The following is a 17,137-nucleotide window of genomic DNA, read 5'->3' as shown; positions in this document are numbered from 1 at the left end:
ACCAGGGTGGGATTATTCTTTTTAATCCTTCCATGAATGCTTTGATTGCAGGCACTCTGAAGAGAGACAGATGTTGTCTGTTTTGTAAATACGCTGCAATTGCTGCAAGGTGCAGGCGTATGGAAGAATATGCTAAATTAGACCTTTGCAGATGTAAAAGGTAACAAATGATATTGTGGATGGAAGCATCCAGGGGATCAAATTGATTATTTCTGCAATATATTGCGAATCTTTTCCATTTAGCGGCATAACACGCTCTGGTAGTGGGTTTCCTAGCCTCTTTAATGATGTTCATACAGCCTGGTGGTAAGCTTAAATAACCAAACTCTAAGATTTCAGGAGCCAGATTGCTAAATGCAGTTGTTTTGGGTCTGGGTGTCTGATTTCTCCATGGTTCTGTGTTAACAGAGAGGGTGTGAGCTGTAACTTTTGATGTGGAACCAGAGAGAGATCAAGCAGTGTGGTGAACCACGGTTGTCGTGCCCATGTGGGAGCTACCAGGATCAGTTTGAGAGACTGTTGTCTGAGCTTGCGCACTACTAATGGAATTAGTGGGAGAGGCGGAAAAGCGTATGAAAATCTGCCTGACCAGTTCATCCATATCACATTGCCCTTGGACAATGGGTGTGGAAACCTCACGGCGAAGGTTGGGCATTTCGCATTTTCGTGGGTGGCAAACAGATCTATGTGTGGATGACCCCACCTTTGGAAGAATGGTTGAAGAACTTGAAGGTGTAGTTCCCATTCGTGAATCTGTTGTGACTGCCGACTTAACAGATCTGCTATCTGATTGTGAACTCCTGGAAGGTGTTCTGCCAACAGATGTATATTTTGAGGAATGGCCCATCTCCAAATGTTCTGTGCAAGCTGGGACAGTTGCAGAGAGTGTGTCCCCCCTGTTTTTGTATAGAGTACATTGCTGTCATATTGTCCGTCCGGATTAAGACAGCTTTGTTTTGTACTTGTACTTGAAAAGTCTTGAGTGCTAAGAATATGGCTAGCAGCTCTAGATGGTTGATATGGAACAGTTTTTGTTGATTGTTCCATTGACCTTGAGTTGTATGATGTAAGAGATGGGCTCCCCATCCTGTGAGACATGCGTCTGTTGTGAGCACTAACTGTGGAACGGGTTCGAGGAACGGCTGGCCCTTTGTCAAGTTTTTGGTGTTCCACCATTGCAGAGAGCGATGCGTGCGGCTGTCCACCAACACCAGGTCTGTTAGTTGACCTTGAGCCTGGTTCCACTGTTGTGCTAGGCACTCTTGTAACGGGCGCATTTGCAATCTTGCGTGTGGTATTATGAAGATGCAAGATGCCACCATGCCTATTAGTCTCATGAACACTCTGGCTTGCAGAGATTGTTGTTGTTGGAAGACTGTGACTAAGGCTTGAATGCTCTGTATCCTTGATGGACTGGGATACGCTAGAGCTGTAGATGTGTCTATTGTAGCCCCTGGATATTGGTGTACATGAGAAGGCTGCAGGTGCGACTTGGTGTAGTTGATGGTGAACCCCAAGTCGTGCAACGTTTGTTTGTTTGATGTGTGTGTTGGACACATTGTTTGAATGATTTGGCTTTTATGAGCCAATCGTCTAGATAAGGAAAGACATGTATCTGCTGCCTTCTGACGTGTGCTGCTACTACTGCTAAGCACTTTGTGAACACGCGTGGTGCTGTTATTACCCCAAATGGAAGGACGTTGAACTGATAGTGTCGTCCTTCCAGTACAAAGCTCAGGTACTTCCTGTGAGCAGGGTGTATAGGGATGTGAAAGTAGGCGTCCTTTAGGTCTAGGGTTGAAAGGAAATCGCCTTGTTGCAGTAGTGGGAGTACTTGTTGCAGAGTGATCATATGAAAATGATCTGATTGTATGTACTGGTTGAGGGGCCTGAGGTCGAGAATTGGTCTCAGTGTCCCGTCCTTTTTGGGAATTAGAAAATACAGAAAGTAAACCCCTGTTCCCTGTTCTTCTAAAGGAACTAATTGAATGACATCCTTTTGTAAAAGTCACAGAACTTATTGTTGAAGCAGAGTCAGGTGGTCTGTAGACATTGGACGCTGCCTGGGAGGTATGTGTGGAGGGGTTGCTATAAGTTCTAGGCAGTAGCCATGTTGGATAATCTGTCACACCCACATGTCTGTTGTAATGAAGTTCCAGACAGGCAGGAACTGTGTTAATCTGCCCCCCTACAGGAGTGGAATGCTGTTGAGGAAGCAGAGGGAAGTCACTGTTTTGTGGCGGAAGAGGATCGATTCATGTTGTTACCGCGACCTCTCCCTTTGCTGTTATTGCCTCTGTATCCTCCTCTAAAATATCCCTTGATGGAGGATCCTTGTGTGTGAGATTTGAAAGATGTTGTAGTGTCTGCTCCAGTTTGTTTGGAGCCTCCTCTGTAGAAGGAGCGACGAAAGGAACCTCTAGCTGGGGTGGGACTGTAAAGCCCCCATAGACTTGGCAGTACCGTATCTTTTTTCATCTTTGAGTATAGTGTCCACTTCTGGGCCAAATAATTGGTTCTGATTAAAAGGTTGGCTTAAAATGGTAGTTTGTACTTTTTGTTTAAACCCGGAAATGCGTAGCCAGGCATGTCTCCTAAGTATGACACTGGTATTCACAGCTCTAGATGCGGTGTCAGCCGCATCTAGTGCACATTTTATTGAGGCATTTGAAATTAACTTGCCTTCCTGTATGAGGTCAGTTGCCTGAGCTTTATATTGATCTGGTAGGTGCTCAAGTAATTTTTCTAGTTGATCATAATGAGCCCTATCGTAACGAGAAAGGAGGGCTTGTGTATTGGCTATACGCCATATGTTAGTGGCTTGTGCAGCTATTCTTTTACCTGACGCATCAATTACTTTGGATTCCTTGTCAGGTGGGGGTGCTTCGCCAGAAGTTTGAGAATTTGCCCTTTTCCTAGCATTGGACACCACTAAAGAATTTAATGGTAGGTGTCCTTTAATGTAGACTGGGTCTGTGGGTGCAGGCCTATATTTTTTCTCAATTCTGGGCTCCAAAATTCTAGAGCGTACAGGGTCTTTAAATACCTCTGTAGCATGTTTGATGACCCCTTTAATCATGGGAAGAATTTGAACAGACCGTTGAGACTGTTCAAAGGTATCTAAGAGGAAATCCTCCTCAGTCTCATCAGAATGCATAGTGACTTTATGGTAAGCAGCGGCTCTGTTTAACAAATGACCAAAACCGATGTTATCCTCTGGAGGGGAAGGTTTTGAAGGGTACAACTGCGGGTCAGGAATATCAGGCGCATTCTGTGGGTTTGGCAAGTCCCATATAACGTCATCCACGGGGTATGGGAAAGGCTCATCTATATCATCCCCTCCACCCAGACTATATTAATCATCATCATGTTGAGGTGAATGTGATGATAAAAGTGGAGAATGTGCGGGAGAGATCTGAGGTGATATGTGAAGAAGAGTAGGAGAAGAAGGAGGAGGAGGTATAGGAAAGGAAAAGTGCATAGGGGATGTTGCACAGTTTTGTTTCTTGGCAGGAACCACAGGTGGGGGCAGTGCATCTGCTGGTCTCTTTTTGTGACCTGTAGCTGCTACATGACCTGTATTAGGGTTGATGTAGATCTTCTTTTGTCGAGGATCTGACAAGAAAATTTCCTCCTCATGTACAACCTTCTTGGGCGTCGATTTTTTCGGTTCCAGACGAGGTTGTTTTGTATGTTTAGCCTTGGGAGGTGATATAACGTCCTCTGGGGTCGTTTTCGGTGCCGAAGGTGTTGTTTTCGGCTTGGTAGGCAGGTTCGAGGGCTCGGGCACATCGGAATCGGGCCTTGTGGGCTTCGGCACTGAAGAAGGTGTTTTCGGTGTGGGAACCGGTGTCGTCGGCTTCAAGGCGTCGGACGGTGGCTTCACACTTTTATGTTTCGAAGTGGACGGCTTCGGAGCCGGTACTTCTTTCGGTTTCGGTGCCAATACTTCTTTAGGCTTCGGTGCCGAGAGGTCTTTCTGTTTCGGTGCCGAGCCATCCTTTGGTTTCCGAGCAGAGCCCGCTTTGGGTTTTGGTGCCGCCGGAAGAGGTGGAATGGGCACGTGCGGCTTGCTTGGTGCCGAGGCACTAGAAGGCTTAGTTAGTTGTTTTCTTCGGAACCGGGCTCGAAGGCGGGGCTTTCGAAGCGGGTGTTTGGTCTCGACTGGGCCCAGCGGGCGGAGTGCTGACCTTTGCCTTCGGTTTGGGAACTGTATGTGGTGCAGGGGCAGTAGTACTCATGCGCTGACTCGATGGAATGGAGTCATCTGAGTCGTCTGCCTCTGATACGATCTGGAGATCAGGCGAATCTTCTTCGGGAACGAGCAGAACCTCTTCCTCGAAGATATCCTCCGGTTCCGGGGCTGATCTCATTTGGTGTCGACGGGCCCTCCGATCCCTGATGGTTTTCTTCGATCGGAAGGATGCACAGGCTGTGCAGGTCGATTCGTCATGTTCTGGCGATAGACAGAGGTTGCAGACCTCGTGGTGATCGCTATGTGGAAACTTTGCTTGACATACCGGGCATCTTTTGAACGGAGTTCTGTCCATGAGGTGTAGGCCGCACGGCGCCGATAGGCCCAACGGCCCGCGTCGATGACCGGAATGGAACTGATGGCGACGACACTATTGTAGTCGATGTCGAAGGTAGTTTTTAGAAGTTTGAGGAAGTTTTGCGCTTCGAGGTGCTTGAAAAGTTTTTTTCTAGCCGGAGTGGAGAAACTTTCATCCGAACCCAGTGGCGGAAAAAAACAATCTAAGGATGAAGCTGATGCCCATGCGCAGTGTTGTCCAAGGGAGGAGTCACCTATCTCGTGACTACAAAGACTTCGTCCAAGACAACAACAACCTGCAATCATCCGAGCCCAACACCAGGTGGCGATCTAATGCATAGTGTACAATCGGCAGCTCATATGCCTCAAACAGGGGTTCAGACGTGGAAGCCCCCGGCTGAAGCAACTCGGTCAAGAGATTAGTCCTGACCTGCACCAAGGGCAGGTCCAGGCCAAGGACCTCTACTGCCTTCCTCGCCACCATGGAATAAGATGCTCCCCCACTGAGCCACACTAGGTGGAGCAAGCATGCCAGTATCTGGAGATGTGTCCAGTCCACCAGCTTCCCAAAGATACTCACACCAGTCCAACTGTTCCACAAGAACATCTAGTTGTTGTTCTAAATGGTCCATAGCCCCTCCCAATCCTCACCCATGCCTGAAACTTCCTCAAATACACAGGCAACAACGTAGAACCTCTGGGCTCTGCTGACGCCGAGCGGCGTCGATCCGACTCAGAGTCGTCGGGTATCAGGATGGGGCTGGCGCTGGATGCATCGACTTAAGGTCTGAGGCCGGAGAAGGCCGCGTTGGCACAAGAGACCCCACCTGCACATTGGCTGGAGCCAATGGTGTAGAACCTGGTGGGGCCTCCTCTGACCCCGAGGGGCCAGAAGGCACACCGGAGGGGTCAGCCCGCTCAAATAGACAGTGCATGGCCTCTTAAAATTCCTTCTTTTGAGCGGGGGTCGCTCTGGGTCCTGGAAAAGGGGGGAGACGTGGAGTCGAACCTGGCTCTGGGGAACCGTGCCTAAAGCGTTGATGCTCCTTACCCGTCTCGTAGATGGACGACAGACGAGGTGAAGTCGAAGTTCGTTTTGGTTTCTTTTTGTGCCTCTTCCCCAGATGTCTTGAGGACCATGAGTGAGAAGAAGGGAATCTGGGGCTCCTGGAGCGGTCCCGTGACCTCCTCTTCCTCGAACAGGACTGGGATCTCAGAGCAGTCGTGCTCAACAGTGTCGACTGCCGGGCAGCGAGGAGCTTCAAAGATAGCTCCAGCAAGGCCTTCGGAGCCATGGCCCGGCAACCCAAGCACGACTTTGTGTCATGGTCGTGCTCAAGGCACCACAAGCAGACTAGGTGGGGGTCGGTTACCGACATGGCCCGGTGACAGGCGCCACAGGGTTTGAACCCCTTAAGTCTAGATGACATTCTGGACACACAATGAAAACATTCCTCACAAAAGTGTCCAAAAAAGGTGAGTCAAAAAATAGACAGAGGGGTAGTTCTTCTCCGGATCAGCGCTTAACTGGTGCTGGAAGAAAAGAACAGACGTGTGCGCGCCTGTGTGGTGTCTATATAGGTGACCCGACGTTATAACCAACGCTAACGATGACGTCAGGCCGAGCCGAACGGAGCCACCCGATGGCGCACAGGGGTAATAATCATGCAAAAGTTGACTGATCGAGTCTGACGCCTCGGAAATTCAAAGTTAAGGAATCTGCAAGTAGAAGTTTCTATCAGATATACCGGTTTGCGAATTCCAGGGCAATTCAATCAAACCTCCCTAAAGAGGTAGATACCACTACAAAACCAATGCACTGCATGCGAATCCTGAAACAGACTCATACAAAACAAAATTATTACTTACCAGAAGGAGTAGATTTGCTGCTTAAAATGTATTCTGGATTCACGAACAATCCACTCGCCTTCCAAGAAATGACAGCAATAAGCTTGGTATTGTGACCCTTTAGCCCTGAAGCTTTGTCCAATGATCCAAGGTTAGTAGCAATAGAAAAACATGCATTTCTGAGCTATAAATACAGAGTTGCTATAACTGATTCTGTAAAGATCTGAAATTACTAATTGCTGATAACACAACTAGAGTTTCAGATAATAATTATCTATTGATGTGTAAAATGGTTTGATATATTTCAGCCCTGAATAAGGGGGATTTAATTTGCAAAATAAGTATTGGTTGACATTTGCTCAGAACAGATTTGTTTTTTATTTACATATTAATTACATAGACATACTACTTAAGATTTTGTTCACTTTACATGTGGCTGATGTATTTGATTTGATCGATGCCTCCAACAGCAGTTGACGATGAGAATATAATAAAAAGCACTGCAAGGGAAAGAGCGGTGCTCACAGAATGTACGTTAATTCTGGATCATATTTCCCCTACAAACCCTTAAAATACATCCAGAATCTACGTGATGGAATTTGATGGATGACCAGTCACATAAACTGTAATATATCTTCCAGAAATGTAAAAAGGCTTCTCCAAGCCTCCATTCAGTGCAATGGAAAGTTTATGTGTAGGTAGAAGTTATCCCTCTGCCTTTCCGTTTTAGGTGATTTTTGTAAAGCACTTTCTTAGGCACCTGGGACAATAATGCTGAATTTGTGCCTGGGTTTATTAATCCTTGAGCAGCATTCTCTGTAGCACGCAAAAATTGCTATACATTCTCTGCAACTTGATCATGAATGTTGGACAGACAAAATTAATCAGAGGCAGCATTAATCAAAATGGATCCGAAGGAGACTGTGTTGCAGTTTTTTTGATTGCTGTATGTGAATAATACACTTCTGTGTTAATGAAAACCTGGTCAGATCAACAGTAACCAGTATTGGGTCACCTGGAGGAGGTGGAAACTTTATAAAGATAATGATAAACAATAGTCTGGATTTTAAGCTCTGATCTTATCTGATGTTCAATAAATGTAAACCAAAATTGGCCTCAACAAGAGATATCATTTGGCTGCGGAAAAGGCTGTCGATAGTGATAGTCATGGAATACTTCCTAGTGTATTGTTTCACGAAAAACTGCTAGATTGTAATTTAGATATGTATACCCAGGCAAAAGTGGCAGGAGGTGGTCAGCTACTGCATATTCAGGGCAGCGACAACGATCAAAATGGAGATAAAAAAAGTTACTTACCTGTAAAAACAGCCTTTAAATATTTCTCAGATCCACAAGGGGCCTTCCAAAGTGACAGGGCTCATTACACACTTGTGACTCATACAAAGACCGTGTGCGGAAAAGCTCAGATGAAGCAGCCAGACATCAATCTCTTGCCTTTGCTATCAAAGAAACAATCTGCTGAGGAACTTGTTTTATTTTGCTTGATTAATGTTCACTTGGCCACCAACTGCTAGGTTTTATGACCCAAGCTTCAAGTCCGCATATGTGTCTTAAAAAGTGATCCACAAGTTAAGTCATATAAAAGTTAACAATACAAAAGGTTGCACTATATTTTATCAGAAGCTGTCTTTTTTTCCCTTTCAATAGAAGGCAGGACAGGTTTTGTTACAGCTTCTCTGAGCTACTAAAACCCTAACATGGAGCTTCTCGCTTGGCCCGACAACGTTCTGAAGTTTGAGTAGCTGATGATAACGCATTGCTTAGTTGCATCACTATGGGGGCATTACTCATGCAACTGCCCTTTTTCAGTCTTTGTTTGGGTGTGCCCGCCCTTCAATTCTCCTCTGAACTTTTGAACATCAGGATGGCATTGTAGATCTTCAGAGCAGGGCCAAGTTTAATGCTGAGGATTTTCACCATGTCCATCTGTGTCAGCAGCAGAAACGCTTCCCCATCGATTTGCTGTTAATTCAAGAGAGAAAGGGAGCGTTATGAGGTGTCAGCAGACATTCGTGGAGGCTCTACATTTTGCTGCTGGGTTATGGAACACATCACCTCTAGGAGGCTGGTCCAGTCCTGACCTTAGCAAAAACAATGATCAAATCTAATAAACAAGGGCTGTGTAACTTGATGGTCTACTCAAAGGGAGAACGCTAGCACATGCACCCTCCCAGAGTAGGATATGACTGCACACACACATATACATGAACCCACACAGGTCAGCATGTCGACTGGGATTAGGACAAACTCAGTAAAGGACTCTTGCTAATTTTGGAAACCTGTCACACAATTGAAACTTTCAACACATAGCTGCAAGGTTGCCATACACAAACACACACACGCACACACACACACACTGGTAGACTGCAAACATGCCTGATCTTGGACTGTGAGATTGGCAAACGCATTGAGGAGCTAGCATAGATACTCAGAGAATAGTGCGTGCAGATAGGAGGCCAACAGTGCTTTGTGTGTTTAGAAAGACTGTCAATCTCAACTTACCTCATCTTTAAACACAGACGATTGCTCCTTGCACCCAGGTAAACGATTAACAAAAGATGCTACCTGCAACACAGGCAAGAATGATATTTGTTAGATTAGTGAGACTGGAAATTATGCTTTTTGAGCTTAAAAAGAACAAATGGGGAACACAGTGGTAGCTCCAGAAGTATTTTTCAGGCACTATCCTGTACAGTACGTCCCCAACAAATGAAACTGAGTAAGCCAGCAGAAGATCTGGTAGGTGGTGGCAGTGAAGAGAAGAAGTTCCCAAGGCTTACAGCCTGTCCTAAGAGAAGCTCATGTGCAGATGAGAATGTGAAAAATGTAGCACACTTAACTGAGAAAGAGGCAAACACCTATGTGGATGCAGTACAAAACTCTAACCCCCTTGACCACTCCAACTATATACCCCTTTTATGACCTCATTAAATTGACCTACCATTCTTAAGCCTTTTTAATGTATGTAAATGTAACAGACTAAGTTGGTCTGAGATTTCTTGGGCAGTTTGATTGGGGTACTGTCCCAGGTCTTTTGCCTTCAGCGTGGCACAAGCCAGGGTTGCCCCTGTCACAGCTGTTCTTTGCCTTCATACCAGAGACCTCAGCTGCCTGGATTAGACAGGAACCCCTGGTCAGGGGTCTATACTGGCATGATAGCTGGGAATACAGAATATCGTTGTATGCAGACGATATCCTGCTATACGTCACAGACCCAGTCAGTACATTTCAGTAGACTTACGCTGGTGTATCTCCTGGGGGCCAAGAGCCCCGACTGCCTCAGGATTGTGAGGCGCTAATAATCACAGAAGCGTTCCACTACTTGGGAATATATATCACTAAAGACCCCCAGTTATTCTATAGCAAAACTCTCCTACCACCGTTAAATAGGTTCAGGCGTGATGTGAATCACTGGAGGTCTCTCCCCCTTCCTCTTTGGAGCAGAGCGGCACTCTATAAAATTATGTCCCTTCCTCGTTTTTTGTAAGTCTGGCAGAACACACCCTACCCTGTGCATGCTTTGTATTTCAAGGCTATCAACAAAGAACTCAGGACACTGCTGTGGGATATGGCCCGCTAGGATTACGCTACATAAACTCACCAGGGAGGGGTTTGATGGGGGGGGATAGCCTTGCCCGATATCCAGAAATACTATTGAGTGGCACAGCTTACCACCATAAACAGTTGGGCTTACCTCCCTCCAGACGAACCTGCGTTTCACATGGACAGATTCATTATGTAACCGTCTGGTTATCTCAGGTCTCTTTATGGGGCCCATAAACACTCATCCCTTTCTGGCCCTGTTGCTACCATGGTTACCATTTGGCATGCAGCTCTGAAAGCACTGGGACAGTGGGATAAAATTACACAAGCTACACCCCTATGGGACTCTGTGGAGCTCTCCAAAGTGGGAGCTCTGTGGGCCCACAGAGATGTCGTCCCATGGTTGGGACTCCAACGTGACTATCAGCTAGTTCCCGCTGAGGTCTATCATCCAGATGCGCGATGCACTCATGGCAGTCTTGCCAAGGGAACAGTGCTCCCCGAGTTATCACCCTTAGAAGACCACTTATTAGATGAACACATACCTCAGAAAGCGACCTCCATTACATATAAAAAGTTACTCAACAATTCTCCTAACACTCTACAGCACTTGAGGGCGCAGTGGACCCAAGATCTTGGGGTGCAGGGGATGTCAATAGGCGGAGGCCCTGGCAGCCCCGCGGGAGTTGGCCATGTGGGCAGGGTTTTGATTGGTACAAATAAAAATATTACATCGCTCCTACTATGCCCAAACGACACCATTTAAAATGGGTAGAGTGATGACGGAAAGTTGTCAGTGTGGTAGTGGGCAACCAGGCATGTTCTATCACATCATGTGGGAGTGCCCTGTAATTCAAAGTTTCTGAGCAGAGGTAGTGGAGTGTATGGGTGAAGTGACAGGGAGTTCAAAGACTGCCTCAGCAAACTGTTGTCTTCTTAATAGCTGGAGTGCAACAGACTTGAATTGAATGATGCAAATATGGCGGACAGTGGGACTAATGGTTGCCAAACGTAACATTGAGAGAACATGGGGAGCAGAGCAGCCACACCAATCTAGGGACTGTAAGTGTGACATAGACTGGTGTATGTTGGCTGAGGTCCCATATGTAATATTTTCGCTTCTTTTGGGCTGTCAGGGCCACAACCAGGTCCATCCGGGTCCCTAACGAATATTGATTGACATGGGGGATAAGACGGGAGTTCTGAGGGAGATAAGAGAAGTCTCCTAATGTAAAGTCAGTGCACCAATATACAGTGTACCAACTTTTTATTATACTGTTAATAAACAAAGCATATGTTTGGAGGATGTACAAGGCACAGAGACTTCCTCACTATTACATTGAACCAGAGGAAAAAAGCAGACGAGGGGCAAGTTCATCATTCAATTACACTATAAAAGGGGGAAAGTAGTGGAACTGTCAATCTAAATAATTAAGGCTGTGTTTTACAGCAAACTTATTTTGTACTGTAAGCAAAGCCAGAAGATGGGCAGAGAGGGCTCTTGCTTACGTTAGATTCCCAGCTCCAAAGAATCTTCCCAGGTCATGCAACAAAAAAAGCCAGATACACAAAATGATGCCCTTTAACAATGCAGCCTTCACGTTCCTGCTTAGCAGCATAGCAGCAGGGTTCCTAAGGTGGTAGAATTCTCGTCCACTCTCTGTCGGAACCAACCCCTTCCGTCTTCTCACTAATCCTCTCCATGGGAGGCTTAAAGCCAGGAGGCGGTTCACTGAGTAGTATGCGCTACAGCCCTGACTCTCTCACAAGACCGGCTTGTCAGTCTCTATTCCATGTGTTGGAGCATGCCCTAACCATTGCATATTTTGTAGCCTTCTGTGCTTCCACAAGCCCAGGAAATCCGCCCTTCTTTGCCCTTCTTCACTTCTAGTAATAGAACTCGGACTGTCAAAATAAAAACCAACCCCAGGGGCGGATCACAAAATGGATGGATACCCTTCTCAAAAATGAGGAATAACATTTGCACAAGCATTCACTAGCTTCCCCAATATTAGCTGACCAGTGTTTATATTTCGCTTGACAGCAATAAGTAAATATGTAGTTCTTTAATCGTGATATTTATTGAGCTAGGGTCAGGCAGTACAAGAGGTGAACAAGTATACAATGGAAGGTTTTGCAACTGATTTGTCAACTCACCTAAGACTCTCACCGTGAAACGATGTATGGAGCAGTGAGGCACTTTCGGAGCTTTTAACTGTGGCACTAATTAATCAAACTGAAATCTATTACTAGCCATTAAGCTTAAGAGCTGGTCTTTACAAATATGTTTTATCCCGTTAATTTCACTTGGGCCTCCTTTATTTGCTTCTATGTCAACAGGCCCAGAGACAGAATGTAATTTGTTGAAATGACCTACTTCTTAATTTTTTATTTCAGTGGTTTATCTAGCACCAATGTGCCACCTTTCAGTTACTTCTGAACATTGTGCTGTAAAAGTGTCAGATACACGATGGCTACTTTTATACTAATTATGACGGTTAGTACACTGATGGCAGATGCTTACCTGTCACAGCCGTTCAGTCACATGTTAATCAGGTCACTGACCATGTCATGAATGATGTAATATGTGACATCATCAGCAGTGGATTGCGGGCGCGCGAAATATAGTTAGTACAACTAACTATATCAGAGGAATTTCCATGGTTTTGTATGAGTGAAATGTCCAGCTAACTATAACACCCCTAAAATCTACAGTTTTTTCAGTGAATTTCTAAGGTTTTTTAAATGCTAATTCCTAACTATATCAGGCCTGAAACCTATGGTTTTTTCAGTGAATTTCAAAGGTTTTTTAAATGCTAATTCCTAACTATATCAGGCCTGAAACCTATGGTTTTTTCAGTGAATTTGCAAGGTTTTTTAAATGCTAATTCCTAACTATAACGTGGCTGAAACCTATGATTTTTTCAGTGAATTTCAAAGGTTTTTTTAAATGGTAATTCCTAACTATAACGTGGCTGAAACCTATGGTTTCTTCAGTGAATTTCAGTGGTTTTGTAAATGATAATCTTTAAATGTATTAATTGTTATATTTTTTATACTGATTTACTACATTATTTTAAATTATTTATTTTAGATATATTTTTTTTTAATTACATTACATATTTTTAATATAAATTGAAAAAAAAAATGTTTTTACACCTCTCTGCAATGCAGCCCCCTGGTGCGTTTGCAGAGGGGGAACTAATTCCCCTTGCATACTGGGGGTCCCTGGGGGCCAACTAGCCCACCTGGAACCTCCAGTATGCGCCAGGTGGCTGCATTGCAGAGAGGTGTAATGAGGCTATGCCCCTTTTTACACCTCTCTGCAACGCAGCCCCCTGGCGCGTTTGCAGAGGGGGAACTAATTCCCCTTGCATACTGGGGGTCCCTGTGGGCCAACTAGCCCACCTGGAACCTCCAGTATGCGCCAGGGGGCTGCAGTGCAGAAAGGTGTAATGAGGTTATGCCCCTTTTTACACCTCTCTGCAAAGCAGCCCGTGGCGCGTTTGCAGAAGGGAAACTAATTCCCCTTGCATACTGGGGGTCCCTGGGGGCCAACTAGCCCACCTGGAACCTCCAGTATGCGCCAGGGGGCTGCATTGCAGAGAGGTGTAATGAGACCAACCCCTTTTTTACACCTCTCTGCTACGCAGCCTCCGGGCGCGTTTGCAGAGGGGGAACTAATTCCTCTTGCATACTGAGGGTCCCTGCGGGCCAACTAGCCCACCTGGAACCTCCAGTATGCGCCAGGGGGCTGCATTGCAGAGAGGTGTAATGAGGCTATGCCCCTTTTTACACCTCTCTGCAACGCAGCCCCCTGGCGAGTTTGCAGAGGGGGAACTAATTCCCCTTGCATACTGGGGGTCCCTGGGGGCCAACTAGCCCACCAGGAGCCTTCAGTATGCACCAGGGGGCTGCGCTGCTTTGCCCCGGAGGACGGCGGTCCCTGGGGCAGTGTGGGGGGGATTGGAGCCCCCCCACACTTCTTTATCACTATGCCCCCGCGATTTGGTCCCCCCGGAGAGTAATTTGAAAAAAAACCAGACTGGGTTTTTAAAAAACATTTTTTGGGCCTTGCGGGTCCTTGTGGGACCACCTGGGCTGGCCTAGGGGGTCAGGGTGTTTCTACCCTGCCCCCTTTTTGTGTTCTACACGTTTGTTTTTCTGATTTCTTGTGCTTCGGTCTACCGAGCGCAAGATGGCAGCCAACACTTCCTGGTTTGAAGTGTTGAAAGCGAATGAGCTGCCACTGTCTGTTAACACTCCAAAACAGAAATTGTTGGCAGCCATCTTGTGCCTCGGAAGACTGAGGCACAAGAAAGCAGAAAAACAAAATTGTAGAACTCAAAAAGGGGGCAGGGTAGAAGCACCCTGACCCCCTACGGTGCGCGCTTATAGATATATATATTTTTTCTCTTGATTTTCTTAGGAACTACTGGAGGGATTTACACCATTTAAGCAAAAGCGTGATCTGCGAATCAGACTCTACCATTTTGCCAAATTTCTTGTAATTCGTTCAGCCGTTCGGGCTGTAGCCGTGTCTAAAGGTCCTATGGAAAATAACATGGGGAAAACACGTTTTGGGACCACCCTTTTTTCTCAGCCCCCACTTGACGAATCCCCCCAAAACTTTCAGGGAAGGAGCGGAGTGGAGCGGGCCATCTTCTTTGAAAAATTCGCGAAGATTCATCAACCGGCGCCAAAGTTATTCCCAATAGTAGAATGTTGCGGATTTCCTATGGAAACTAGGTCGTAACTATATCTACCTACTGGCGACCGCCAGTAGGTAATATATATATATATATATATAACACCAATGCCATATATAGCATATATGCCGATGTGCAGTGTAATATGCTATTACCACTGGGTATTGCGGGGAGGGGCCATGTCTCTTGATGCCCTCCTCCATCTCAGCTATGGTAATAAATAGCATATTCTAGTCTGCACATCTGCATATATGGTTCATGACAGCATTTTTTTCAAGAGCATTCGTTTTAACAAATGTATTTTACCAAAACCAGGATGCAAGGGTTTAAATTTGTGCTGTACGGTAAAATCACACTCATGAGATCTTATGAGTTATTGTTTTCCTATGCAAACTAATTGTCACATGCAGACTCCAAGGCAGTAAAAACGTTTCTCATGTCACTTTTGCTGTACTTTACTAATAAACTGGCGTCTGACCTTTGCATTGTAGTATTAAATGTGTGAGTGCATGTTTATTAGTACAGTTGCTCAACATAACACGTTATTTGGCCACATTTATTTTCACTGCCACAGCATAAATATATGCACGTGGCACATATTCAGGTCACTCACCTCTTCAACGGTCCACTTGGCCACATTGTTGGCAGTGAAGCCCGACACCTCGGGCAACAGCTTGCAATGCTGTTCCCAACAGAGGTGGAGACGATGCATGGGGTTCGAAGAAAGGGAAGAAATGAAAACCGACTGGTGCAGACCCTGCTGTAAAGTGAATTCTGTGTCTGGATGCAATGAATTAGGAACGTACGGGCAGGGAGAGACCAGGGAAAAAAGAAAAAGGAGAGGAAACATTAATTTACCACAGTCTTCTATACATTCATTTTTTAAGAATAACAGTAAACCCAGAATAAAGGAAGCTTGGATGAAGTATTTCAAGACCAGGGGAGCAAACCACAAAGTTCTAAAATAATAACCCAGCCAGGCTGTAACATTAAATTACAATGATCAGGAAAAGGAGGTGGGAGTTCTACCAAGGGTCTTGGTTTGCAGGAAATGGAAGTCAATGTTCCAGCTGTCGGCTGCATTCTGTCTGCCACGAGCGCTTCTGCATACTGATGGTGAGACGCGGTGTCTACGCTAGAGAATCAAGAAGCCCTCGCTTTCATTAGGTGCCATACAGACACACAGTATGACTAGCCGGAGGATACTGCAAGAAACACTACAGGTGACATTAGGGGTTGAGCCTCGTGTTAGTACAGTGCATCAGAGTGGGACAGATACTAAAGTTTCAGGGAAGAATGGATTTTTACTGACTTCATGACGTCAGGCGGTGTAAGCACAAGAGTATTTCCAGAGTACCAAATTATTATAAACTCAGCCATGTGTGCCAAGATCCTCCCTGACGCCAGAGGATAGTTCCGCTGTATAAAACTCTCTACCTGATCTCGCCCTTGGCTTTCAATCAAATGAGTGATCTTACAAATTTACAACCTGTCTTTCCTCAAAAACACGCTTGAGTAAGTCCCCCAACAAAATGCTCTGTAAACCCCCATAAAAAGCTACCTGGATAGTCGAGAATATCTAATGTAATGTTTAATGTAAGATACAAAAAGGTTACCAACCTTTGCCGTCACTGTCTTGCTGCACAAGTTGAAGCCTAATGTAAGCACGAGAGTGTGTTACCCTGAAATAAACACGAATGAAAACAAAAGCATTCAAAATTACTAAGAAAGCTAAATATTAATTATTCACAACTTTTATATAGCATTTCTCAACCCCAAATGCATGTTTATTTAAAAATATGGGTGATTAGGAAATACAACTTACAAACAGAAACAAAAGAAGTCAACGGGTAAAAACTGAAAGTATAAAAAACAAAACACATAAGGGGAGGGAAGGGGGTAAGGTATGGAGGATAGAGGAGAGACAGGAAGCGTAGGTAAAGGGAGAAGGACAAAATAGATGTCAGTCAAGATATTTATAAATTGTCATCATGATGAGGTATCTAAGCAATAAAATCAACGGCAAACATGTTTTCTTCAAACATACCTATATTCTACTGGAATCTCAAGACTTCAGGGAAAGAGCACCACAAACATGTGCCAATGTCAGAAAAGGATTCAGATGTGGCTGTGTTGGATCTAAACCTTTGGGTTTTGAGTCATAGCATGTCTTTGACTGAGGCCTTTGGATTCTCTAGAAATGTTTAGTGCAGACTGGAATTAGGATGGTTGCTGTAAGTTATTGTTGTTCATTAACTCAAGCACTGGCAAAGACAATAAGTCTAGCCTATGAGACAGCTATAGGCTTTGCCCGATCGGGTGGGGGTGGACAACAGAAGGACAGGTTTTAGGGAAAGGACAAGTAAAAAAGGAATGCGCTATGAAGAGGCCAACAATGGTCGTGTCATAGCACTTTTATTCCCAATTGACAGGCATTGGGTTTGGGAGGGAATAAGCAACAGGA

The 17,137-nt window shown here is 45.3% G+C and overlaps 1 protein-coding gene across 4 annotated transcripts in view; it reads right to left on the bottom strand.

The window, feature by feature from the left end:
* Positions 1 to 6,754: 6,754 nt before the first annotated feature.
* Positions 6,755 to 17,137, bottom strand: part of L3MBTL3 (L3MBTL histone methyl-lysine binding protein 3) — a 473,146-nt gene continuing 462,763 nt past the window's right edge. For all 4 annotated transcript variants that reach the window (XM_078682529.1, XM_078682531.1, XM_078682528.1 and 1 more), the window contains exons 19-22: positions 16,294 to 16,355; positions 15,287 to 15,453; positions 8,924 to 8,986; positions 6,755 to 8,383 (exon numbers count right to left, since the gene is read on the bottom strand). In XM_078682529.1, coding sequence (XP_078538655.1) covers positions 8,255 to 8,383; positions 8,924 to 8,986; positions 15,287 to 15,453; positions 16,294 to 16,355 — 421 coding nt within the window. In that variant the 3' untranslated portion in view covers positions 6,755 to 8,254. The remainder of the gene's footprint in view (positions 8,384 to 8,923; positions 8,987 to 15,286; positions 15,454 to 16,293; positions 16,356 to 17,137) is intronic.

The sequence above is a fragment of the Lissotriton helveticus genome, chromosome 3_1 (assembly GCF_964261635.1).
Source record: "Lissotriton helveticus chromosome 3_1, aLisHel1.1, whole genome shotgun sequence".
Classification (NCBI taxonomy): domain Eukaryota; kingdom Metazoa; phylum Chordata; class Amphibia; order Caudata; family Salamandridae; genus Lissotriton; species Lissotriton helveticus.
The sequence above is the reverse complement of the archived record's forward strand: the minus strand, read 5'-3'. Positions and strand labels throughout refer to the sequence as shown.